This window comes from Jatropha curcas, chromosome 11 (assembly GCF_041381405.1).
Source record: "Jatropha curcas cultivar XTBG-Jc1 chromosome 11, XTBG_Jcur_1.0, whole genome shotgun sequence".
NCBI lineage: Eukaryota > Viridiplantae > Streptophyta > Magnoliopsida > Malpighiales > Euphorbiaceae > Jatropha > Jatropha curcas.
Window position 1 is genome coordinate 8,161,578 of NC_143161.1, and position 21,708 is coordinate 8,183,285.

General features: G+C 30.8%; 4 protein-coding genes across 7 annotated transcripts; 1 reads left to right on the forward strand and 3 right to left on the reverse strand.

The window, feature by feature from the left end:
* Window positions 1-2,345: 2,345 nt before the first annotated feature.
* On the forward strand, window positions 2,346-3,308 carry LOC105641904 (uncharacterized). The gene has a single exon (XM_012226558.4). The coding sequence runs from the start codon at window positions 2,542-2,544 to the stop codon at window positions 3,007-3,009; it is 468 nt and encodes a 155-aa protein (XP_012081948.1). The 5' UTR covers window positions 2,346-2,541; the 3' UTR covers window positions 3,010-3,308.
* A 5,164-nt stretch (window positions 3,309-8,472) lies between these two features.
* Window positions 8,473-10,643, reverse strand: LOC105641910 (RING/U-box superfamily protein). Its single transcript, XM_012226562.4, has one exon. The coding sequence runs from the start codon at window positions 9,952-9,954 to the stop codon at window positions 8,788-8,790; it is 1,167 nt and encodes a 388-aa protein (XP_012081952.1). The 5' UTR covers window positions 9,955-10,643; the 3' UTR covers window positions 8,473-8,787.
* A 4,608-nt stretch (window positions 10,644-15,251) lies between these two features.
* Window positions 15,252-17,635, reverse strand: LOC105643037 (putative inactive receptor kinase At1g48480). Its single transcript, XM_020682679.3, has 2 exons — window positions 16,061-17,635; window positions 15,252-15,966 (listed from the first exon to the last, which is right to left on the reverse strand). Exons 1-2 carry the CDS (start codon window positions 17,370-17,372, stop codon window positions 15,422-15,424), a joined length of 1,857 nt encoding a protein of 618 aa, XP_020538338.1. The 5' UTR covers window positions 17,373-17,635; the 3' UTR covers window positions 15,252-15,421.
* An 83-nt stretch (window positions 17,636-17,718) lies between these two features.
* Window positions 17,719-21,560, reverse strand: LOC105641918 (ubiquitin-conjugating enzyme E2 5). Of its 4 annotated transcripts, none has more exons than XM_012226573.4 (7): window positions 21,403-21,560; window positions 20,409-20,485; window positions 20,026-20,105; window positions 19,674-19,788; window positions 19,201-19,253; window positions 18,314-18,442; window positions 17,719-18,144 (listed from the first exon to the last, which is right to left on the reverse strand). In XM_012226573.4, exons 1-7 carry the CDS (start codon window positions 21,457-21,459, stop codon window positions 18,002-18,004), a joined length of 654 nt encoding a protein of 217 aa, XP_012081963.1. In that variant the 5' UTR covers window positions 21,460-21,560; the 3' UTR covers window positions 17,719-18,001. The 4 variants fall into 4 exon arrangements, with proteins under 4 accessions (XP_012081963.1, XP_020538345.1, XP_037491580.1 ...); XM_020682686.3 differs by having other exon boundaries at window positions 21,446-21,547; XM_037635652.2 differs by having other exon boundaries at window positions 21,442-21,524.
* Window positions 21,561-21,708: the final 148 nt, after the last annotated feature.

Here is a 21,708-nt window from a genome sequence, read left to right on the forward strand (position 1 = left end):
AATTAATTGAGTGCTAAGAACAGAAGCAGTTCCTCTCTTACTGTTCAAATCGCTATTAACAATCCCTGTGAAACTCAACTTCTTTTCTTTCCCTCTTTGGACTAATGATATATCAGCAGCTAACGATTCATGAACCCGCAATATATTCCTTTGACTCTCAGCTTCTTCTCAATTGATGGAACAATAATGGAAAATGAACAAAATGAAAATCAAAACGAGCAGGATTAGAGATTTTCTTGTGTGCGTATTTAGGAAGGAATTTTCAGGAAAAAGAATGAAAAGAAATTAAGAAATTCAGGGAAAGCTAAACTAACTAACTAAGGTGAGATGTCATTCAACATGGCAACATAATTGCCATCCGTATTGCCATTGATCCACATCACCGCGTTCGCCATTCACTTAATGCTTTTTACTCTGTCAAAGCATGTATAAATTATAAAATATAAAATCTAAAGAGCCACAAGGTCATCTTAAAAATACAGAGAGCCATAAAATTTTTTTGTGAAAATTTAGGCGGCAATTTATGTAATCGGCGAAATTTATAACCATTATAGTCCAAGTCCATTGATCTAGAGTAATGTAGAGTGCTATAAAAATGATCTCTCTTTTGTTGATTTTTTTGAAGTCCACCCATTTTCTCAAAATGATATAGAATCTCATTAAAATCTCCTCCACACAACTAGGGTAATGTAGAAGTACCTGATAAGCTTCATAATAATTCCCATGATCAAGTGTTTATGTTGATCTTCCAACCATCCATAAAAACCTGTAAATCGCCAATTTTCATCAATAATCACATCTACATGGTGAGATGAGGATGACAGCAAACTAACAGAGATACTATCCAACCAAACATGAGCTAATCCACCTATCCTACCGATATAGCGGTAACATGGAACATATAAAGCATTTTTCTACTTACATTTCTCACTAATTTTAAAAATAGTGAGAAATGACTGCTGCAAAATGACCAGAGCAATTTCTAATCACAGTAGCAAAACCTATATGCCTCATTTGAACATTAATAGACGCATCAATATCACCTATATCATATGACCAAAAAGGCTCTAAATGTCTTATTTCCTTTTTGTTGATAAAGAGATGAAGTAGCAGTGTAAATTTAAACTTTATAAGCATGATTTGGTATATGCATAGCTAAAGATCCTGTACATTCAGATATTGAGAATCGCAAGACGTCTCCTCGTAAACTTGGAACATGTAAAACAAAACATACATCTACTAATTACTATTGATTTGAAATCTTGATGCTAAGGGTGAGCGTATCCCCTAATTATAATGATGTATGGGTGAGTTTCATCTCCTTTTATTTATGGATGTTAATATCTATAATGTGATATGGAAAACAGTATTTAGATTAGCTTCATAAAGCAACATGGGTTTTTCATGGGCCAAATGCATAAATTCGCTACTGCAGGCAATTTACACAATTTTTATGATACCTTCAAGTTTGTAAGAGATCTTTCGCGATCTTTCACATTTCAGTGATAACTATGTCATCTCCAAAGTAAAGTGTAAAAGTGCAGGGTCTAATTGAAGTGTTGTGAAGTAATTTTATTTTGGCGGATTTCCCAGAAACTTGAGAGTGTCACAAGGTAAATCGTATAAACTTCAGAGGCAAATACATGCATTAGTTCGTTTTTCATGTCTCTAATGCATTGTTTATAAAATGATATTTATCAACAAGCATGGCCTCATTTTTATATTATAAAATTCATAAGGTCGAATACATAAATTTCATTCTTTTACTTTTCACAAAAATAAAACTTTATGGTACCCTCGACTTTTGTTTTAACTTATTAAACACTTCAATTTATAAAATTGTACCTATTAAATATTTTATTTCACATATTGAACATCTCAAATTATAAAGCTAAATCAATTAAACACTTATTGGAAATTTAGAAAATGTAAAATTATTGTTTCAAAAGTTGTATTAATAACATATCAAATCAATATTTTGCATATAAAAAGCAAAAGTCTTAAAATTTATTGTTTTTAATACAAAAAAGTGTGAAATTATTACAAAAAATAAAGTTCAGAGTGCCACAAGGTCGATTTTATAATACAGGGAGTAACAAAATTTGTTTTTTCAAAATTCAGAATCCATAGTATGTATTCAATCAAATCCGAAATGAAAGCAGATTCCATAAACCTTAATATGATAATAAATATATCTATTAAATGCCAGAAAAAAAAAAAAAAAAAAAAGAAACAGAAATCCAACTCGGATGAAAAGGTAAAATTGAACAGAAGCCCAATCCATTATGAGCTGTTCCCATTTGTTGATGCACACTCAACTTACAAACTAACAAAATGGGCTGTACTCTTTGTTTTCTTTTCTGGCAACCGCCACCCATTATAGCGATTTTTTCGTTATAAATTAAATCTCTCGTCCTCTCATTTCTTTGCCTTCAAAAACTCCTCTTTCAAACCAACCTTGCTAGCTAGAGACAGAAATATCGGGGCTTGGGTTTGTAATCTCTTCCTTTACAAACCCTTCTTTATAGCCCTGATATTTCTATGTCTACTCAAGATATTCAAGAACGCGATTTCGGTGAAAAACGCTGTTGTTTTTGGATTCCGTTTCTAAGCGAGGAACCATCCCGTTCTAGTGTTGGTTCCGTTTTCTGGGAGCGGATCAATTCGATCGAAAGTAGTCACACCGCGACCAATAAGGAAGAGCCATGGTGGAAACGAGGATGGAAGAAAATGAAAGAGTGGTCGGAAATCGTAGCCGGACCTAAATGGAAAACGCTTATACGGAAGATTGGAAGGAAACGACAATCCAATTCTGGAAAGCAAGGAACTGGGAAATTCCATTATGATCCTTTGAGTTACGCGCTTAACTTTGACGAGGGTCCTAGGGAAAATGGTCATTTTGATGAGGATCTTATGGGGCGAGAGTTCTCGTCTAGGTATTCTCTGCCGCCGTCTTGTAAATCGTCGCTTGATTTCGACAACGATAAGGAAGCTATGATAGTCACGTGACGACGGAAGGAGAGTTCCTCTGCTTCAGGATGATAATCACGTGTGGGTTTTGAAGGTCAACGCCAATTTTGCATGGCCCACTGTAGACAGCCTTGACTTTGATTTCGTTTGGTCAATTATTGAATTTCAATAATTTCAGGGTGAAATTAATTTCTATTTTCTTAAATCATTTCTTTTCTTTTCTTTTTTATTTGGCTTGAAATGCACGGGGGATAAAAGTAAAAACAGAAAATTGGAATCTTGTGATCATGTAAATAGTTTAATTTTCTTCGTGTAATAGTTAATTAATGGAGTATATATATGTTATAGTAAATAGAATTTCATTTAAAAGATTTTAAATATTAATTAAGCTTTCAAATAACTTTTTATGTAAGAAAACAGGAATAATTAATGGATAATATGCACTTTATTTGCAAGATTATTTCGCAAGCGATTCTATTTTTTTTTAGGATGGAACCCTCGACCTCAGTTAAGGAAGAAGAGTGTCGAACCACTCATCCCAATACTCGTTGATTTAGACTATTCTTTTTTAATCGTTAAGAATTGTTTTAATTAGACGATTGAGTAATTTATTTTTTTATTTAAAAAATAAATAAAAGGTAACTCATTTTTTCTACTGTAACAGATGCATGAATGGGCAAAAAAAAGTTAAAATATTAAGTAAATTATGTACACAAATGCATGTGGTAGCAGATAAATTGATCCATGGAATTGGAAATCAAATTGTCGTTGTCATTTAACTGCGAAATACATAAATTCATTCAAAGATTTTTTATAAAATATTTTGTCATTTTGAATATTTGGGGAATCTATTTTAGCGTATGGAATTATGAATTTTTATAAAATTACACTTTTTTATATTAAGATTAACAATTTTTAATATTTTTAGATTTGTATACAAATTATTAGTTTATATATAATTATAAAACTTTTGAAAAATAAATTTTACCATCTTCAAATATTGAATATGTGTTTAGTCGAACTAATTTTACAAAGAGCATTTATTAAAATAATTTTATAAATTGAAATTTTTAATATATATAATTTTAAAATTTAAGGTCTTTAAAAAATTGGGTACAATAAATTTTTTTCAAAAAGTGAAAAATTGAATTTATACATTTAGCCTCGTGTAATTGGTACATGAAATTTTCTTTATTTGCATGCTGGGGATAAATTAAAATCGTTGATGTCATACTATTTATATTTCATAATACTTATCACATCTGGAATTTTATATTCCTTAAGAAAACCATTAAATTTGTGTAAGTTATAATAAATTATTGAGTAAATTGACTATATTACCCTTAATTTAATATTAATTCTCTAAGAAAATCATTAAATTGAAGTAATAATTATTTATCTTATGCAAAAGATAAGCATGGAAAGAAAATTTTATTACTCCTTGAAACCACAAATGTGACAAATATTTTGAAACAAATTAGTTTCTCAATTATAACAAATATTATGGAACGGATATAGTATTCTACAGAGAAAAATCAATAATTAATTTGATCGTACTTCATTTATGTTTTCTTGTGAAAAATCTTTAACAATTTGCTTCTATAAGGAAATTAAAAAAGATACTATTGTTACTATATAGTTTTCATTGACTCCTTAAATCATGCCATAATATGTGTATTTCATCACCCTGAATGCATAAATATATCCATATACTTCAAAAAATATGTCTCAAACTTTTCGAGAAACCTATTGTATTCTTAAAGTTATAAATTTTGGTAACATTATAAACCTCTTCATGTTAAGAAATAATTTTTTTACTGATTTTAGGCTTTATATATAAAATATTGATTTGATGTGCGGCTATTGCAATTTTTATAACAATAATTTTCACACTTTTTAACTATTTAATAAATATTTAATTGATCAAATTGTACATGTTGGAATGTTTAGTAGAAAGATTTTGTAAGTTGAATTATTTAACGGTGTAATTTTATAAATTTAAGTGTTTAATAGATCAAAATAAAAAGAAAAAATTGCAATACGATCTCTGTAATTTGTGAAATACAACTAGTCCGTCCCTATTTTTTAGAAAATATACTAAAATGCCATTATAGTTTACTTGTGTAAGACTATGAGATCATTTCATCATTTTTTTTTTATATATCTTTTCTGTTAAGTACCTTATGAAATGATCAAAATACCATTTTATTTTTAAAAACACAGGGATAAACTAGCTGTATTTTTCAAACCGTAAGGATTGCACCGTAATTTTTCTAGTATAATATTTTAATATCTCTCCTTTAACCTTTGTGTTTTCTTGCTGACTTAACGGAAAAGTTACAAAAATTGGACGGAATGACCTAATAGTATAACGGAAGCAAAATACAAGAATAAATTAGTATATTTTAAAAAAGACAATGACAGACTAATTGTATTTCGCAAACTAAAAAGATCGTACTAATTGTCTCAAATAAAGATTGAGAATACCACAAAATTGTATATGTAAAGTTACATATATTTATGCATTTGGTGATTTCTATTTTCTTTACTTTATCTTCCTTACCCACTCTCCTTACAAATAAATACAAAACTATCAAATGTACTTAAAACACAATATTGATCAATGAGATATAGTCTTAAGAATAACTTGAATTTTGCTTGATAAGTTAAAAATACTAAAGAAAAAGAATCATTTAGCTTTAAATTTTAATTTTTCTAACGCTGTAAGACAGGCACTTGTCTACTCACTGAATTAATTCATTGCAAAATTTTGTAAATTAGTCGTAAATGATAAAAATATTAATTATGTGGTGATCTAATTCTTATCCTCACTTACGTAAGAAATGAGAGATTTTGAATTTGAATCCTCCCAACTACAGTTATTCTCGCAAATTTAGTGAGTCAAAAGAAGAGCTATTTCTTATTGTATAGCCCATGGTATTATAAGAGAATAAAATAATAAATGAATAATAAAAATGATATTATTTTAATATTTAAGGTCAACTGCATTTTTTAAAATAAAGTTATAAAACACGATATTTATTTAAATATCCCAAAAATTACAAAATTAAAAATCTACTTAGAATGGATCAGCCTGACTAGAAAGTGAACTGGGCCTAGTATAATGGCAAGTTAATAAATTCAGGCCCAGTGCTCGTTAAATAAATAAAGCAAATAAATATAAATAATAATAATAATAATAAAAGAAAAGAAGACAAGAAGTACGTAAGATCCGGTCACAGTAGCGGGAAAGTGGAGCCCACCTGCAAAGTGTGGTTGGTCAGTGACTGTTGCACTGCAGCATCTTTCTACCGGGAATCTAGAGATGACATTGTCATCTCCCACTCAGTTGCATCTGTATCCGCTAAATACATAAATTCAAACTAAGTTTTGTTAATTTAATCCAGTAAAAATTTCAACTTTATAAAATTATATTTATTAACCATCTTAATTTATAAATTATTTTATTAAACATTTCAATTTATAAAATTACATTAATTAAATATTGATTAAATAATTAAAAAATATAAAAGTTATTATTCTAAAAATTATACTAACTACACACTAATAATAATTTTTAGAGTTTTTCATTTTTATATATAAAATATTTATTTGATATGTAATTAATATAATTTTTAAAACAATAACTTCACATTTTTCAATCATCTAATTAGTATTTAATCGATATAATTTTACAAGTTTAATCATTCAATTAATCAACTAAAAAGTGTTAAATAGATATAATTTTATGATAGGATCATATTCTGATGTTCCACCAATTGCCCCAAGAGTGAGATAGGCAAACGTATCACAAATCCAGCGTCAGATAAGCGCATTCGATCTTCCTATTACAAGGTCAGAGATAGTTTTGTGTTGGAGAAACACAAGTTAAGATAGTTTTAAGTGAAGAATTTAAGTTGAGGTACCATAAAATGATACTCTCTAAGCTGAAGTGCTTGACGAAAATTAACCTTCAAACCTTTTTGCGTGCCGAAGAAAAAATTATTTTATTATATTTCATGCCATTTTATTAAATATCAGTTAATTTAATGAATTGCATTTTTAATCTTCTTTGGTTAGTATTATGTGCAGTTGCGCACAATTAAGCACTGCTTTAACCAACACATTGAGGGATCAAACTACAAGTATTTTCCGTTTCTAAATCTTCTAAAAACCACAAGTGCATACATCAAAATTATATCAAACCAGAAAGAACGCATTTTCTTCCTTTGCAGATTTCTCAGTCTGAACATCAACCATGAAAATGTATTTCATTTTATTTTTTATAAATTTCTTAATATGAACATGAATAGCACCCGTTACATAAAATTCGCGAAAAATGCGAAAACTAGTCAGTGATATCTCTTCAGGGAAGGAAAAAAAAGAAAAGCAAAACATATAGAAAAGGAAATTCATGAAATAAGAAGAGCTACATAAGCGAAATTTGCAAGTTGGAATTAAAAAAAAAAAAAAAAAAAAAAGCATTTGAAAGAATGTACTTTGCAAAACAAAGTGCTCAATCAGGCATATAAACAGTTTGCCTTTGATTTTTATCTTTTGGGTATCACTTTTATTTTATGAGTTTGAGTAGGACAATGTAGACACACCTCAAACTTGCTGCTACCATTGACAGATATCAAGTTTAATAATAATAATAATAATAATAATAATAATAGCTTTAAATATAAAAAAAAAATTAAAGGGATTAATTATATAATAGAGGATTAATTTCAACATGACCACATGGGTAGAGAAAAAGTATGGGCCCCACACAAATTGCTACTACAGCCAAATCAAGATTTGAATTAAAGGTCTAATTTCACAAGAATGAAATTTCTGTGATGGAGCTTTCATGGATCCCACAAACACACGGCACAAAAACATTTGAAGTGCACATTATCCCAAAATGACCATCCATTAAAAGACCAAGAAATCAAAAAAAGAGTGAAGGAAAACACTCAAATGCTTCAAAATGTAATAAAAGCAAAAGCACTTGGTCCTTTCCCTTTGATCCATTTTAATGTGTAAACATTTCTCTGAGTTGGTGTTGTAGGGAAGATGGAAAGGGAAGTATTTCTAAGGCTTAGCAAATAGATGGAAATCGACCAGATTTACCGTAGAATTTTCATTCCATAGCTTGCAAGAATGAATCCTTGCTTTTAATGAGAATATATGAGATAGATTTGTCTAGTTCAACAAACGTAGATTGACATTCAAAATGATAAATGCAAAAGGTGACACTAATTAGAAGCTCCTCGAGAACCAATGCATTTCAAAATTTATTCTGCAATCCCAATGCATTTGGTAACATGAAACTCAGATCTTTCAATTCAGATATTCAATATCTGAAACAAATTCATGTGGTTTCTAATTTAATTGGTATCTTTTTCAACATAAACATTACTAATTCCTATACATAATATGAAAGAGAAGTTCTATACATTACAATTCTCCCATCAAGACATAACTTTTTAAGGAATGAATACTAACATGCTCAAGAAATAATAATGAAAATGTCTTCTTTTACAGAACATAGGACATCATGATTATCAACAAGAGGACCAACTATAAAAACAATATCTAGAATATTTGAGGTCAACTACATGCTCTCTATTTAGTTAATTTTTATACCAAGAAAAATGTCCTTGAAATTTGATTTTTCAATCATATTTCAATACACGAGTAGTACATCAACAATATACCACAACATTTGAATTAGCATCCAAAAAATTATCAAAATCAAAGGTGTAACAAGCTGTAACCAATCGATTAAAGACTAACCAGAACCACAGAAAAAAAGAAAAAATCAAATACCTTTCATTTTTCTTGTGTTCTGCCCATCCATGGCAAATCCATGTTAAGTGACGAAGGCATACCCATCTGAACATCTGAAGAGCTCGAAAACTTGCCTTTTTTAGACCAAAGCCAAATCTTAGAAACAGAGAAGCTCTCGCGTTTAGTAGCACTACTGATCATCTTTCCTTCTAAGTCTCCAGCAATAGAAAGATTCCCATTTTGGTCATTCCCCTTTTCAAGCTTAATATCGCGTCCATGTCGGTCAGTGCACAAGGAAACTCTGAGGTCTGAATTACCAAGCACATACTGATACGAACCCATTGAAAAACATCTTCTTGCATCTAATTTACTGCTACTCGTCTCTTCTCCTACTTCCCCTGTTTCATCATTTAACCTCCTGAATTTACCAAGTCTTACTGGTAAAATCCCTTTTTCAACAGTTTCTTCAATATCCACATTTTTTTGACTAGAAGGGAATCCATTATCACCATTACCAGAAAATCCATCATCTTCTCTTAAATCATCAAAATCAAACATTGGGTTTTCAATAGAAAATCCAGGAGTAAAAAGGGTTCCTCTACAAAGAGGGCATGTAGAATTTGATAATAGCCAGGTATCTATGCAATTAATATGGAAAGCATGACTACACGTAGGAAGCAATCTAAGCTTGTCTTTCTCAGAAAACTCACATAAACAAACAGCGCAATCAAACGGCTCTTTTGGACCTACAATCTCTTTGTACACGAAAACAGGAAGAGCATCTATAAAAGCTTGATCCAAACCAGAATCATGGAGATGAAAAAGTTGCTGTAGTTGTCTCTGAAGAGCATCTGAACCGGAGATTTCTGGGAATCTGTTTGACTGAGAAGAAGCTGAAGAAGATGGGTGTTTAATAAGGAATCTAACAAGCAAGTGGAGCAAACCAGAAATGAAAAATAGTACTGCAAGAATCACTATAATGAAAAGAACAGCAGGACTAATTCTTGTACCGGAAGATGGCGGTGATGAAGAAGTGGGGCTGGGTTCTTTATGAAAAGTAGCAGTATATGGAGTAGCAATTGAAGGAGGAGGAAAAGGGGGTGGGTATGTCAAGTAACCATCTTTTTGTCTAATTTGATAATGAATCCATGACATTTTCAAATGAGTATGCTCCATTAACCATCTATGATTCTCTTTTTTCTCTGACATCCCTCAGATCATTTCAGGAATACCCAGAAACTGTATATTCTCTCTTTTAGCTCAAAGAACAAACACAAACCCAACTCATCTTCAGATCAATAATGCATAAAGCAAACACCTTTGGCCTTCCATAGATGCAAGTAAAACCCAATAGATAAAGAAAACCTACTATTCCTTTCTCCTTTTTCCTTCACTCAGAAAATCTGAGGGGTAACAGTTTCTCTAGAAAACATGAGTAGCAAGTAGTTGTTTGGTTCTACAACATCCATGTTCTTTTCTTTTTTAAATATCCATTTTTTCCTTTGGTTTTAATTCTTTCTATTATATAAATCAAATAAAATCATAAGTCGATGATTGAGCAATAATAGCTAGAGAAGCTGACACATACAAAAACAACAGAAGTTGGAAGTTCGCCTAACCTGATTCTTCTTCTTCTTCTTCTCCTTCTTCAAATAAAGAGAGAGAGTCCACAACGAATGAATATTTTAAAGAAACTTCAAAACGGATGATACTCTTGCACCAGAAACAAATAAAACCTACAGATATATATAATATTTTCCATATAATAGCACCAAGGAATTGGAAAGTGAAATGGTTAGTATATGTTTCTCTCTCTAAAAGTCACTCTCCCAAGCTCTCTCTCTGTAGTTTCTTGCGGAAGAGAAAGAGAAGCAACTGAAGGAGGTGGCAGCAGCAGAGAAGTAGCACAGGATGCCAAAAAGAGGAACTGGAAGTGGCCCCACGTGCCATTGTTGCGCGTGAGAGTGAGTTTGGTCAACCATAAGCGACAAAAGTGAAGTTGTCCTATGTGGGCTTCATGGTGGACCTGGCCTATGGACAAAGAAGTCTCCACCTGTGGCCTGGCTCTCAGGGATTTGGTTACATGCAATAGGGTGTATATTAAATCATTTGAGCAGTAGTTGGCTTGACACTAGATCGTTTTTGATGAAATATGATGAAATTATGATAATCATCATATCAAACCTGATAGTAGTACCTAAGTTCTGTTAGATGTTGTGATCATGATGATTATCTTATTTTGGTTAAACATCAGTGGGGTCCATTTACAACATCTCACTTTTGACATTATTATTTTTGTGCCAAATGCGAAAAATGCATATGCCACTTCTATAAATTTTCATGTTGTACTCTTCTTTTGATGTTAACATTTAATCTTTTTTTGTTCATTTATTTCAAAAAAAGAAAAACATTTAATCCTTTTTTTTAATTACACTCTTAAGTCTGTTCCAAAATAATAACTAATCAATCTTTCCTTTTACGGTGTTCCAAACTAATAGTTTTAATTTTATTTTGAAATAATACTACAAATTATATAATATAGATAATTCTCTCTTCGTTTATCAAATTAGTAAAAACTCTTGCACTTAAGAAGAAGTGAACTTCAGACTTATCATTCTTCACAATGAAAAGACCAAATAAACCGCAATTAAGTGAAATATTTTTTTTTAACTTTTCATAATAACCTTATATAAATGTCTACATGTATAATTAATGTTATTTAAGTTTCTCACATAATGTATAATAATACTAAAATCATTAATTTTTAAAATTTCAAAAAAAAAAAAAAAAAAGGCTCTGTACAATATGAGAAGTGAGCGTTTGATTGCCGCAATCTCAAGGGAAAAGGAGTTACAAAATTTTAGATTTGGATATTAATTTTCTAAAATATTAAATTTCTAAGCATATAGGCTTTATTCCTACTTTTTCATGTATATGGGAAAGTATTTTACTGTTTTAAATAGAGGAAAAATTATATTCATATGGAAAATGAGGCATTTTAAATTATATAATAAGATTTACTTTTTTTTTTTTAGCATTTTTATTGTCATCCACACACGATAATTCAACTTTTTTATATCATTTTTCTGAATTATACTTTCCTAGAAAGATAATTTTCCATAGAAAATTTAATTCGAGTAATTAAATGACATGAAATAATTTACTTATATCTAGTGATTGATTGAAAAAAAAAATTATGAAGTGAGTGATTTATATTTCCATTAATGCATGTCTTACTTTATCTGATAGAACTATTTTTTGAGACAGAGGGGATATGAACAAGGTGAGTTTAAAAAGAAAATATTTATGGAAGTAATATTTGATTATTGAAATTATAATTGCTACCTTGGGAGGTTTCTTGTGCATAACAAGAATTTTGTAAGATGGTAAGAAATAAGTTGAATTGGATATGCCTTTGAAGGATGAAAAGTGTGAATACTTCTTTATCTTAAGTCTAAAGGCAATTAGGTGAAGGTTTTTGGATGACAGCCACCACTTTGTTGGATATTTAAGACTTACAATCAAAGAAGGAAAGGGACAAGTAAGTAGCATATAATATATTCATTAGGAGGCAATAATTTAAGGTAATAATTTTTTTTTTCATTAGGAGGTTAATAGGTCATGATAGACTAACCAGATTACATCTCATTCACAATTGTCTTTCTCTATTTATAATTTTGATTTCCATAATTAAGATGAATTATCGACAATACTTGGTAACCTCATCAAAATTTGATTTCTTATTTACATAGGACACATTTGTTCATACCAGCTGATAACTGATAGTGGTTGCTAATAGCTGATGGTCGATGGCGGATAATTGATGGTTGATAGTAATTAGCTGATTATTATTTGTGTTTGTTAAAATTTTAGTAGCGATTACTGTTAAAATATAAAATGATTATTATAGACGTAACTGTTTTTATATATTATGATGTGTAATGTGTATATTTTAAATTTAAGGTGAATATAATTTTTTATTTTAACATATGACATAAATAAAAATATTAATTAGATTTTTAAAATAATATTTAAGAAAAATTTTTAAATATTAGAAACAAAAGTATATTAATTTAAAAAAGGATAATTTTATTAATAATTTTTTATGAATATAAATAATATAAATACGAATCAACTAACAACTTATACCAAAAAGCTTCTAAAGGTAACTTATAGAAATTCCAATTAATTGGAACTCCTATTATCTATCAACGGCGGATTAAAAAACTTTACTAAACACTTATATTAGATACGAAACAGTTATTAATTACATGTATCAATTAAACCAAACCCACCTTTAATTACCTTGATGATTATAAAGCATAAAACTATTCTCTTTAAAAGTCATAATAACTTTAATGTTGTTTTTAAAAGTGACTGAAATTGCAATATTGTAAAATATATTTTTATATAATTTATAGTATCTCTGAATAGAAAAAAAAAAAAGAAGTGATGATAAGTTTTAGGTGTCTCTTCTTAAGTATGCTTTATGGTTTAATGTGACAGGTTATTTCTCAAAGAAGGAAAAAAATCTTTAATCCTAGATAAGTCATGCTGACATATTGGCTTAGGGTTTCAGATGTTCAATCTTCACCTAAACTGAAGGGCATGTCTATAAAGAGGCCTATCCAATTTATTTCTAATGCTCCATTTTTGTTTTGTCAAAAATATTTTCTTGATTTTTTATTTTTTGAGTCCTACCTGCTTGGGAAAATTAGTTAATGATTTTTTCTAATTAAGAAAAAAATTATACATAACAAGACCTTTTGTTTTCAAAATGGAAAGTATTTTTCAAAGTCTTTAAAAAGAATATATATGTATAATTGTATTTGTACACTCACTCATAATCTTCAACCTTCAACAACCACACCTAATTAAAAAAAATGCAAAAATTGAATTATTATTAGAATTGAACATAATTGATAAAGACAGACCAAACCAAACTGAATTAAATAATTCAATTTGATATTTTAAAAATTAGATTTGATTCTAGCTTTAATATATAAATTTGAATTTTTTTTTTAAATTCGGTTTGACGTTTAAAAGCATCATAAAAATAAAAGTGATTTAACTTGAAAAATAAATCAAAACTAAATAGTTGAATCGTATTACACAGCTTTGATTCGATTGGATTGATTTTAAAAATAATTTTATTTTCTCTATAAAAAAATTTAATTTATTAAATTTACACTAATTCGATTGAGTTTGAATCGAATCAATCAAATGTGCCTCCGATTTATTTAGGAACCGAAAAACCATTTCAAGTTTTGCCAATTCACTCAAAACTTTAAAACATAAATAAAAATAAATAACACTCGTAAAATATATGTTTTTAATTAAGTCTTCTTGGTCTCTTTTTCAACTCTCAAAATATATCAGTATGAGAGTGAAATGATTACACCTGTGATTGACATTTTATGTTCTCATTTTCCAACCTGAGTTGACAATTTGGTACTAAAATCAGATAATTTTCAGGGTTCAATCTCTGCAGTTAAATTGAGATCAAGGGATTTCATTTGTTGACTTGTAGATGAGGATCACTGCACTTCTTTTAGGCTTTGAGGGAAAGGGAAAGGGAAAGGAAATCCATCTAATGGCTTAAATTCCATAATTGTGTAGCTTGACTTTAAAATTGGAAGTTCCTTTTCTTTGAGAGTAGTGCTTTTTAGACCACTAAATATGGGTTAAAATAGGAAAATTATCATGTCATTCTCTACTACCACCACTTGACTTCTTCAAGTGGCAATTGGTGTATTGTATAGCCAAATTCATGTAACCATGTTAGGTATTAATTGAGCTACTATTGTTTAGAGGAATTCAAAAAATTGTGCTATATATATCACTTAATTACCAAAAAAAAGTGTAAACTTTTGAGTTTTTTTCAAATTTGATTTTATCAATCAATACCATATATTTGTTTTTTATTATTAATTTTAGCTTTCATCTAGAGTTCGATATGGTGCAATCGAATGATTCAGCTATGAGAGTGAAGAAACTTACTTGATAGACCTTGAGGTTGATGACGTGCAAATTCTTGTCGAAGATCAATCATGAGTCTTTTAATTGTAAAGCTGTATCAAATTCTTTTAAACTTGTAGTCGGATGGGAAGTGGATTATCTCAACAATGATATATTCTAACTTAGAGATTCTACAGGTAAGGATGAACACCCGAAGAACAACAATGTGGATGTGTAATGTGGGGCCAAACAACGGCTAATTAATCAACAAACTAATAAGATATGATGGAAACCATAATTGAAAAGGAAAAATTATGAGGTAATAATTAATAAAATTAAAAATATTAGCTAAATTTGCCAAAAATGTCAAAATTCAGGTTTTTTTTTTTTTTCGTGATTTTGCCCATATATATAGACTATGCCTATATTATAGAAATATTTTTTTCCTACAAATTTCTTCTTGTTTCAAAACAAAATCAATAAAAATAGAGGGAATAAAATAAAAGAGAAAATGCCAATTTAGAAAAATGAATTTTTATTCATTCTGCAAGTATTAAACACTCATTTATTGATTCAAAAATACAAATACATTCTATAAAAAAAAAAGAAAAGAAAAGAAAAAATTGACAAGCTTAATTAATTTTCCTTAACCAAAGTATATATCTTTATAGATTTGAATTCACATTCAATTCAATTCTTTTTAAGTGTTAATAACCATTCAAGGTTCATAACAACTTAAAGAACTGTCTTCTTCTTCCTTTATAGTATTAATCATAACAGCAACTTGATTCATTGTAGGCCTAGCCTCTGAATTAACGTTCACACATTTTATAGCAACTTGAAGTAAACTCAGCATTCTATCTTCACTTGCACTTTCTGCTATAAGAATCTTGTCAAATACCTCTACTGTCCATTCTTCGCGAACCACAGAATGAACCCATGTAGTCAAATCTATGCCCTTGTTCTTCACTAGCTTTCCTGTTAGTAATTCAAGAACAATAACTCCAAAACCATAAACATCTGCTTTGAACGCGTTAGTCTCAGGTCTTGGATTGACATTTTCAGTATTTTCTGTAACCATTAGTCCATATTCACTTATGCAAGGCTCCATGTTCTTGTTCATTAAAATGTTTGAGGACTTCAAATTTCCATGTGCAATTCCTTCTGGACCAAGTTCTTGATGCATAAAGGCTAGTGCCTCTGCAATTGTAGATGCAACATTGAGTCTGCTGGTCCAATCAAATGCTTTGCTCATCTGGGTACCTATTGAAATATGAAAAAAGGCATAAAAATTTAGGAATTCAATGGACAAAAACATGATAACAAATGAGGAAATGTTAAAGTTGTATGGTATTACCATTGAGAAATCTGCAGAGACTTCCATTATTCTGGTATTCATAAACCAACAGCTTCTCCTGGGTAGAAGAATAAAAGGCAAGAGCTTGCAATACATTTGGATGGTTAGGTTGATATATTTTTTCCATTCTTTGCTTAAACTCATCACTTGAAATTGCCCAATCTTTAATCCTCTTGACAGCCAAAACCAGTCCATTCTCACATATAACTCTATAAAGGCTACTGTGTTTTCCTCTTGCAAGCAACTCTGCAGGAGCCTTTAATAAGTCCTCAAAACTGAATCCATTCACTATAGGACTTCTAAGAACTACAAGCGAAGTAGAAACCAATGGACTTGCAGCTGAGTTTGCTGAAAATTCTGATTTGCTTTCACTTTCAGTTTTATGATCAGTGGAAAATGTAGCATCATCTGCTGATGATGCAACTATGTTAACAGAATCAGGTTTCTCTTCTTCTTTTCTCCTTTTGCTCAGCTTATAAATGATTAAGCTGAAAAAAGCAAATCCTACTGCACCATAACCTGAGTACATAATTATTTCATCTTTTGATCTTTTCTTTCCATCCGAATTGTTCTTATCGTCAGGGGAAGATGAACAATCCCTTTTTAAGAGAGGTCCACATAATCCAGGATTGTCAAGAAAGCTGCTCTCGTTGAACGGACCAGTCACTACTGGAATAGGACCTTTGAAATCATTGAAGGAGACATTGAACATTTCAAATTTGGAAAGATCAAAATTTGGTAACTCACCAGTGAAGTGATTATACTGAGCAAGAAATGTTGTAAGACCTGAAATTAGCGATAAATTTGGTAAGTTATCAGAGAAGTCATTGAAAGAAACATCAAGTCTTTTCAGGTTTTTAAGATTGAGTAGTGAATCAGGAAGGCTTCCAACGAATTTGTTTTGGCGTAAAAGCAAGCGAACAAGATTCTTGCAGTTAGAAATCTCTGCTGGTAGATTTCCATTAATACTGTTCTGATCAAGCTTAATATGTATTAGAGAATTAGCAAGAGGAGGCACATTGCAAATAGTAGCAGCATCAAAAACTCCAGAAAGACTTGACTGGTTGAGATATATTCTTCTTACTTCAGTTTTCGTTTGAGAATCGCAAATCACGCCTTTCCAGCTATTCTTACAGGGATCAGTATAATTGTTCCATCCGAAACTTGGATCAGGTTGGCCTGTGGTGCTGCCGTTGAGTTTTGCAAGAAAGTTAATCAGTGAGCTCCTGACTACCTCCTCTACTGCAGAATCTGTTGCGTGGAGGAGGAGAAAGAATGAAATGATGAGTGCCCATATTGGGATTTGCTTCATTTTTCGATGATGGCCTAATTAAATTTTGATGCAGAGCTTATAATTTTGGTTATGGAGGAAATCTCTAAGTTCATGGCTGGAATTAGTTATAATGCAAATCGGCTGATTTCACAATGGAATTTTTGTCTTGTTATAAAATATACTGCAGCTATAAGGGCAAGGACTAAGCCATTTGGCTCCAACTAAAATTGGAAACAAGGTGCCGGCAACAAGAAAATGATTGATTGATGTCAATATAAAATGTTTCACAGCCGCCACTGAGACTTCATAGAGCCTTCAAACTTCATTTTGATCACTTCTAAACATTATCTAGCTATAGATTAAGCTGAATCAGAGGCTTAAAATGTGAATATGAAAAATGCTTGAATTAACCATATAAGTAATTCAAATGATAATTGCATACAACTTGCCACGGAAGAGGAAACTAAATACCAGGTTTCCACTGTATTTATTTACGATTACATATTTTCACTACATCTAATGTCCTTGATAAACACCATTTTTGTTATAAATGTAAGGTTTCTCTTTTAACTAATCCTTCATTAATTTACAAGCAATTGAATAAATGACCAACTAGTAACTGAAAAATAATGAAAAGGACAGGTAAATATCAAACAGATTGGCACCCCTCAAGGATCTGCATCACCAGCAACATTATCATCGCTAGATGTGCTTTCTCCGTCACTAATTTCCTCATCGCTGTTATCTTCATTGCTATCTTCTGAGAGTGTCTTGCTGATATTTTCCTTTTTTGCATAAAGTTCGCAGTACTCTGTCATAATAATAATCCAGCATCAACCAAAAAGTTGAGAACATATATTGAGTGAGGTTCATTTATAATGGTTTGTGTGATAATAATAATTCCCTGATACTTCAAATTAAATTGCAAGCATAAAATAACCCAAATATATATATATAAAATTGAATGAAAATGGTTTCACCTTTCACTTTTTCTTCATACTGTTTCTTATCCTTCATCATTAGAGATGCCGCATCACCATTCAGTGGGTCTGAAGGATTTGGATAAAGCAGCAGCTGTGGAAGGAAAACCTCAAATACATTTAAAAGATCTGCAGCCACAGAAAGCCATAGTAAGATAGTTTAAGCCTCAACGTCCAGTGAGACAGATTAAATGGAGAATCATATAAATAAATAACATCATTGTCAATATTATAAATACTGAAACTTATCTATGATCACCATAATTTCTTATTGGAAGGTGATTAGAATAAGATCTGGAATGGTAAGAATCGAGTTCAAATAGATTTATTACAGGGAAAGATGAGAGAACTATTTAATTTATTATAATTTTGTTAATGGATATGCCTTTTTTTGTCTCATCAGAAAAGATAAAAAGACAACAAAATTCAGGAAAGATGAGAGAAGAGAACCACTCTGATAATTATTCTTTTACCATCACAATCCCATATATTGGTCCCCTTGAAAAATCATTTGCATGCCAAACAACATGCAACCTGTCACGTGTGCATCCATGTTTTTATCAAGAGCTGTTGCATTATGCTTGGTCCCTCATGTCAACATTACAGCATAAATAAAGATAAAGGAGGTTTATGTGAGGATGCCAACTTACATAAGACAGCCAATGATCCAGGGACACAGTTTACAGTATATGCTCAGCAAATATAGAGTTTTCACTAAACAGCATAACATGAATTGAGTTGTGGATTAAAGGCTGTATGATGAATGTTGATTTGAGTGTATGTGCTTTGCTATGAACTTGCATGTTACAGATATATCAGGAAATTAATGGGGAAAGAGCAGATACATTTAGTTGCAACAATGAGGATATAAATAATTTTGAAATTACCAAACATTGGACTCCATGATTGGTTGATGACATCCAAGCATACAGAACCAGACCTGTCAATTACAGAAGGAAATAAGCTAGAAAACTTTAATAAAAAAAAGTACTACACCATGTAAATAAGAGACAGTTCAGCATTTCAACATTTTAATGTAAGTGTGGCCTCAAAATAAAAACTATGATGAACAGTGAAAGAACTGCATTTTTGCCACTGGTAATAGAACATGAGCTTAGCAATTTGTCAAAATCTAATTTACAGAATGCTTTTTGTCCTAGTACTACAAAGGCAATATTGAAGAGAAGGCAAACAAGGATTGTAACCAAGTATAATAATTTTCAAAATGGTAGCAAGAGGCCAGTATGTCCGCTGTTCTGTGATCAGTAAAATGGATTAACAAGCGTTCAACTAGACCACATGGCTAACAATATCTAACTGATACAAAAAGACAAGTGTTAAGTTTTCCCAGAAAGCTTACATCTCATCAACGTTAGGGTGAAATATTTTATTCAGAAACCCAATGGAAGGAGACTTGTATGGATAAGCATCTGGTAGCTCCACATGGATTTTCCAAACACCACCTTCATAAAGACCTGAAACCATTAAGATTATATAGAAAATATTAATGAATAAAGCAATAAGGAAAAAAATCAGATATGCGATTGCCCAATCTCTTGTTCCCATTCTTTTTTTTTTTTTTTATAACAACATAATGCATATTTTTGTTTACATACATATATGTGCACATTATGTGTTATGTGAAAGAGAGAGGGGGTCTCTAGAACAATGTTAAAGGAAACAGTAGAAAGGATATAGAAAAAGAAAATTACTTTCTTTTGGTCCATGGAATTCCACATTGAATTCACTAATCCCATCATTGATTGGCTCCACAGCATAGTCACTCATCATCCTGCAGAACAAGAAAACAGCAGAGCAGAAACACCATTACAATGGTAACAACCTAGAAAATTAATTTGAACTGAAAGCAACGAGAAATGATGCTTAAGTTTCAGAAGTCAAATAAAAAAAACCAAACGCATCAACTATCATGGGAAACGCAATCATGTAGTTTGAAACATAATGACTAGAGATGAGACTAAAGATTACATATCAGTGAGTCATAAATAATGGCAACAAGCCTTATAGCCAGTAAAAGAACCATAAGAAAATTAGAGACAGCAATGATCAAAGATAAAAAGAGAAGAACACTCACAATTTCATTACATCCATATCTCTTCTCTTGCTTGGAGAAGACATCCTCTCATTTAACAGATGTTCTTTGCTACCAACCTGCCATGTAACAACAATTATTACAGGTAAGTCCAAAACAGATTCTCAGATATAAGTGATAAACTTTCCCAACCCAGATCCTACCAAGTGCATGGACACATATTTTTCTACTCAATTATAAATTTTCATTACTTCATGAATTTTCATCAAAACCAACCAATTCCAATTTTTATATCCCCTCTATAACAATAATGTCAAAAGCTGCAAACAGGAATTTCATTGTTTCCTTGTTGAATACCAAAATCCATCTGAACATATAGTCATAACAATAGTAACATGCAACTATTTCAACATATATCTTAGATAATTCCTAGGCAACTGAGCAAGTCAGAGTGACCCAACCCATTATTTCGCAGTCTAGTAGAAAAATAACCCAATTACTAACTGCCATGTAACTCTTCTACACCAATTATTCATAAACATCAACAAGATGGTTTTCCCCCTCTTTTGTTTTTTGATTATCCTTTTTATAAGCAATTCAAATTGCATGAAGAAAGATAAGTTAAAGTGAAGCTCTATTATGTAATGGCATCACTGAAAGGCATAGATCATCAGCAATGCATACTGAAATACTAAAACATACCAATAAATACTGTCATAAACTTGCTCTATGTTCACGGGTAAACAAAAATATATATCAATCACCAAATTGAAGCTAATGCATATATGTTTTTCCTTTATTCAACTCAAGCAATCATAAAAAGATCAATCAAGCATCAAAAAGGGACCTATTATTAGTAAAACACCAAAATTCAAGATCTAGTCTGTAAACAAATATCACAAAATTAAAACTAAAACCCCAATTGACAAAATCACAAGATAAAAGATGTTGGAATCTCCGTAATTGAAGAAGAAAGAACTCTGTTTGTTAGGTCTCTTATATAAAAATATTGGAACAGTGGAGCACAAAAAGTGACCAGATAGACGGCAAATTTTGAGAGACGAAGATGGATCACGTGCGTATGTTTTCGCATGAGGCACGTATTGCTCGCGTTTGAATGTGCCTGTATAATTTGTGGCGGGTTGGCTCCTCCCTCCAGTTTTATAGTTTTCCGAGAAGTGGTTTGATTGAATCTTAGTCTGAGGCCCTATAGGACAATGGTTTTCATTTAACGGCGTCGTTTTTTTCTCAAAAAGCACATATTTTAGCGAATTTCTATTTCAATAAACAGTTTAAATGTTTGTCAAAAAAAAAAAAAAAAAAAAAATCCCAGTGGACAAAA

Coding starts and splice junctions, on each gene's coding strand:
- LOC105641904 (XM_012226558.4), top strand. CDS start 2,542: ATGTCTACTCAAGATATTCAAGAACGCGATTTCGGTGAAAAACGCTGT.
- LOC105641910 (XM_012226562.4), bottom strand. CDS start 9,954: ATGTCAGAGAAAAAAGAGAATCATAGATGGTTAATGGAGCATACTCAT.
- LOC105643037 (XM_020682679.3), bottom strand. CDS start 17,372: ATGAAGCAAATCCCAATATGGGCACTCATCATTTCATTCTTTCTCCTC. Junction 15,967..16,060: donor TCTCTGCAGATTTCTCAATG/GTAATACCATAC, acceptor ATATTTCAATAG/GTACCCAGATGAGCAAAGCA.
- LOC105641918 (XM_012226573.4), bottom strand. CDS start 21,459: ATGCGAAAACATACGCACGTGATCCATCTTCGTCTCTCAAAATTTGCC. Junction 20,106..20,408: donor GATATGGATGTAATGAAATT/GTGAGTGTTCTT, acceptor CTTGTTCTGCAG/GATGATGAGTGACTATGCTG. Junction 19,254..19,673: donor CACCCTAACGTTGATGAGAT/GTAAGCTTTCTG, acceptor TGTAATTGACAG/GTCTGGTTCTGTATGCTTGG.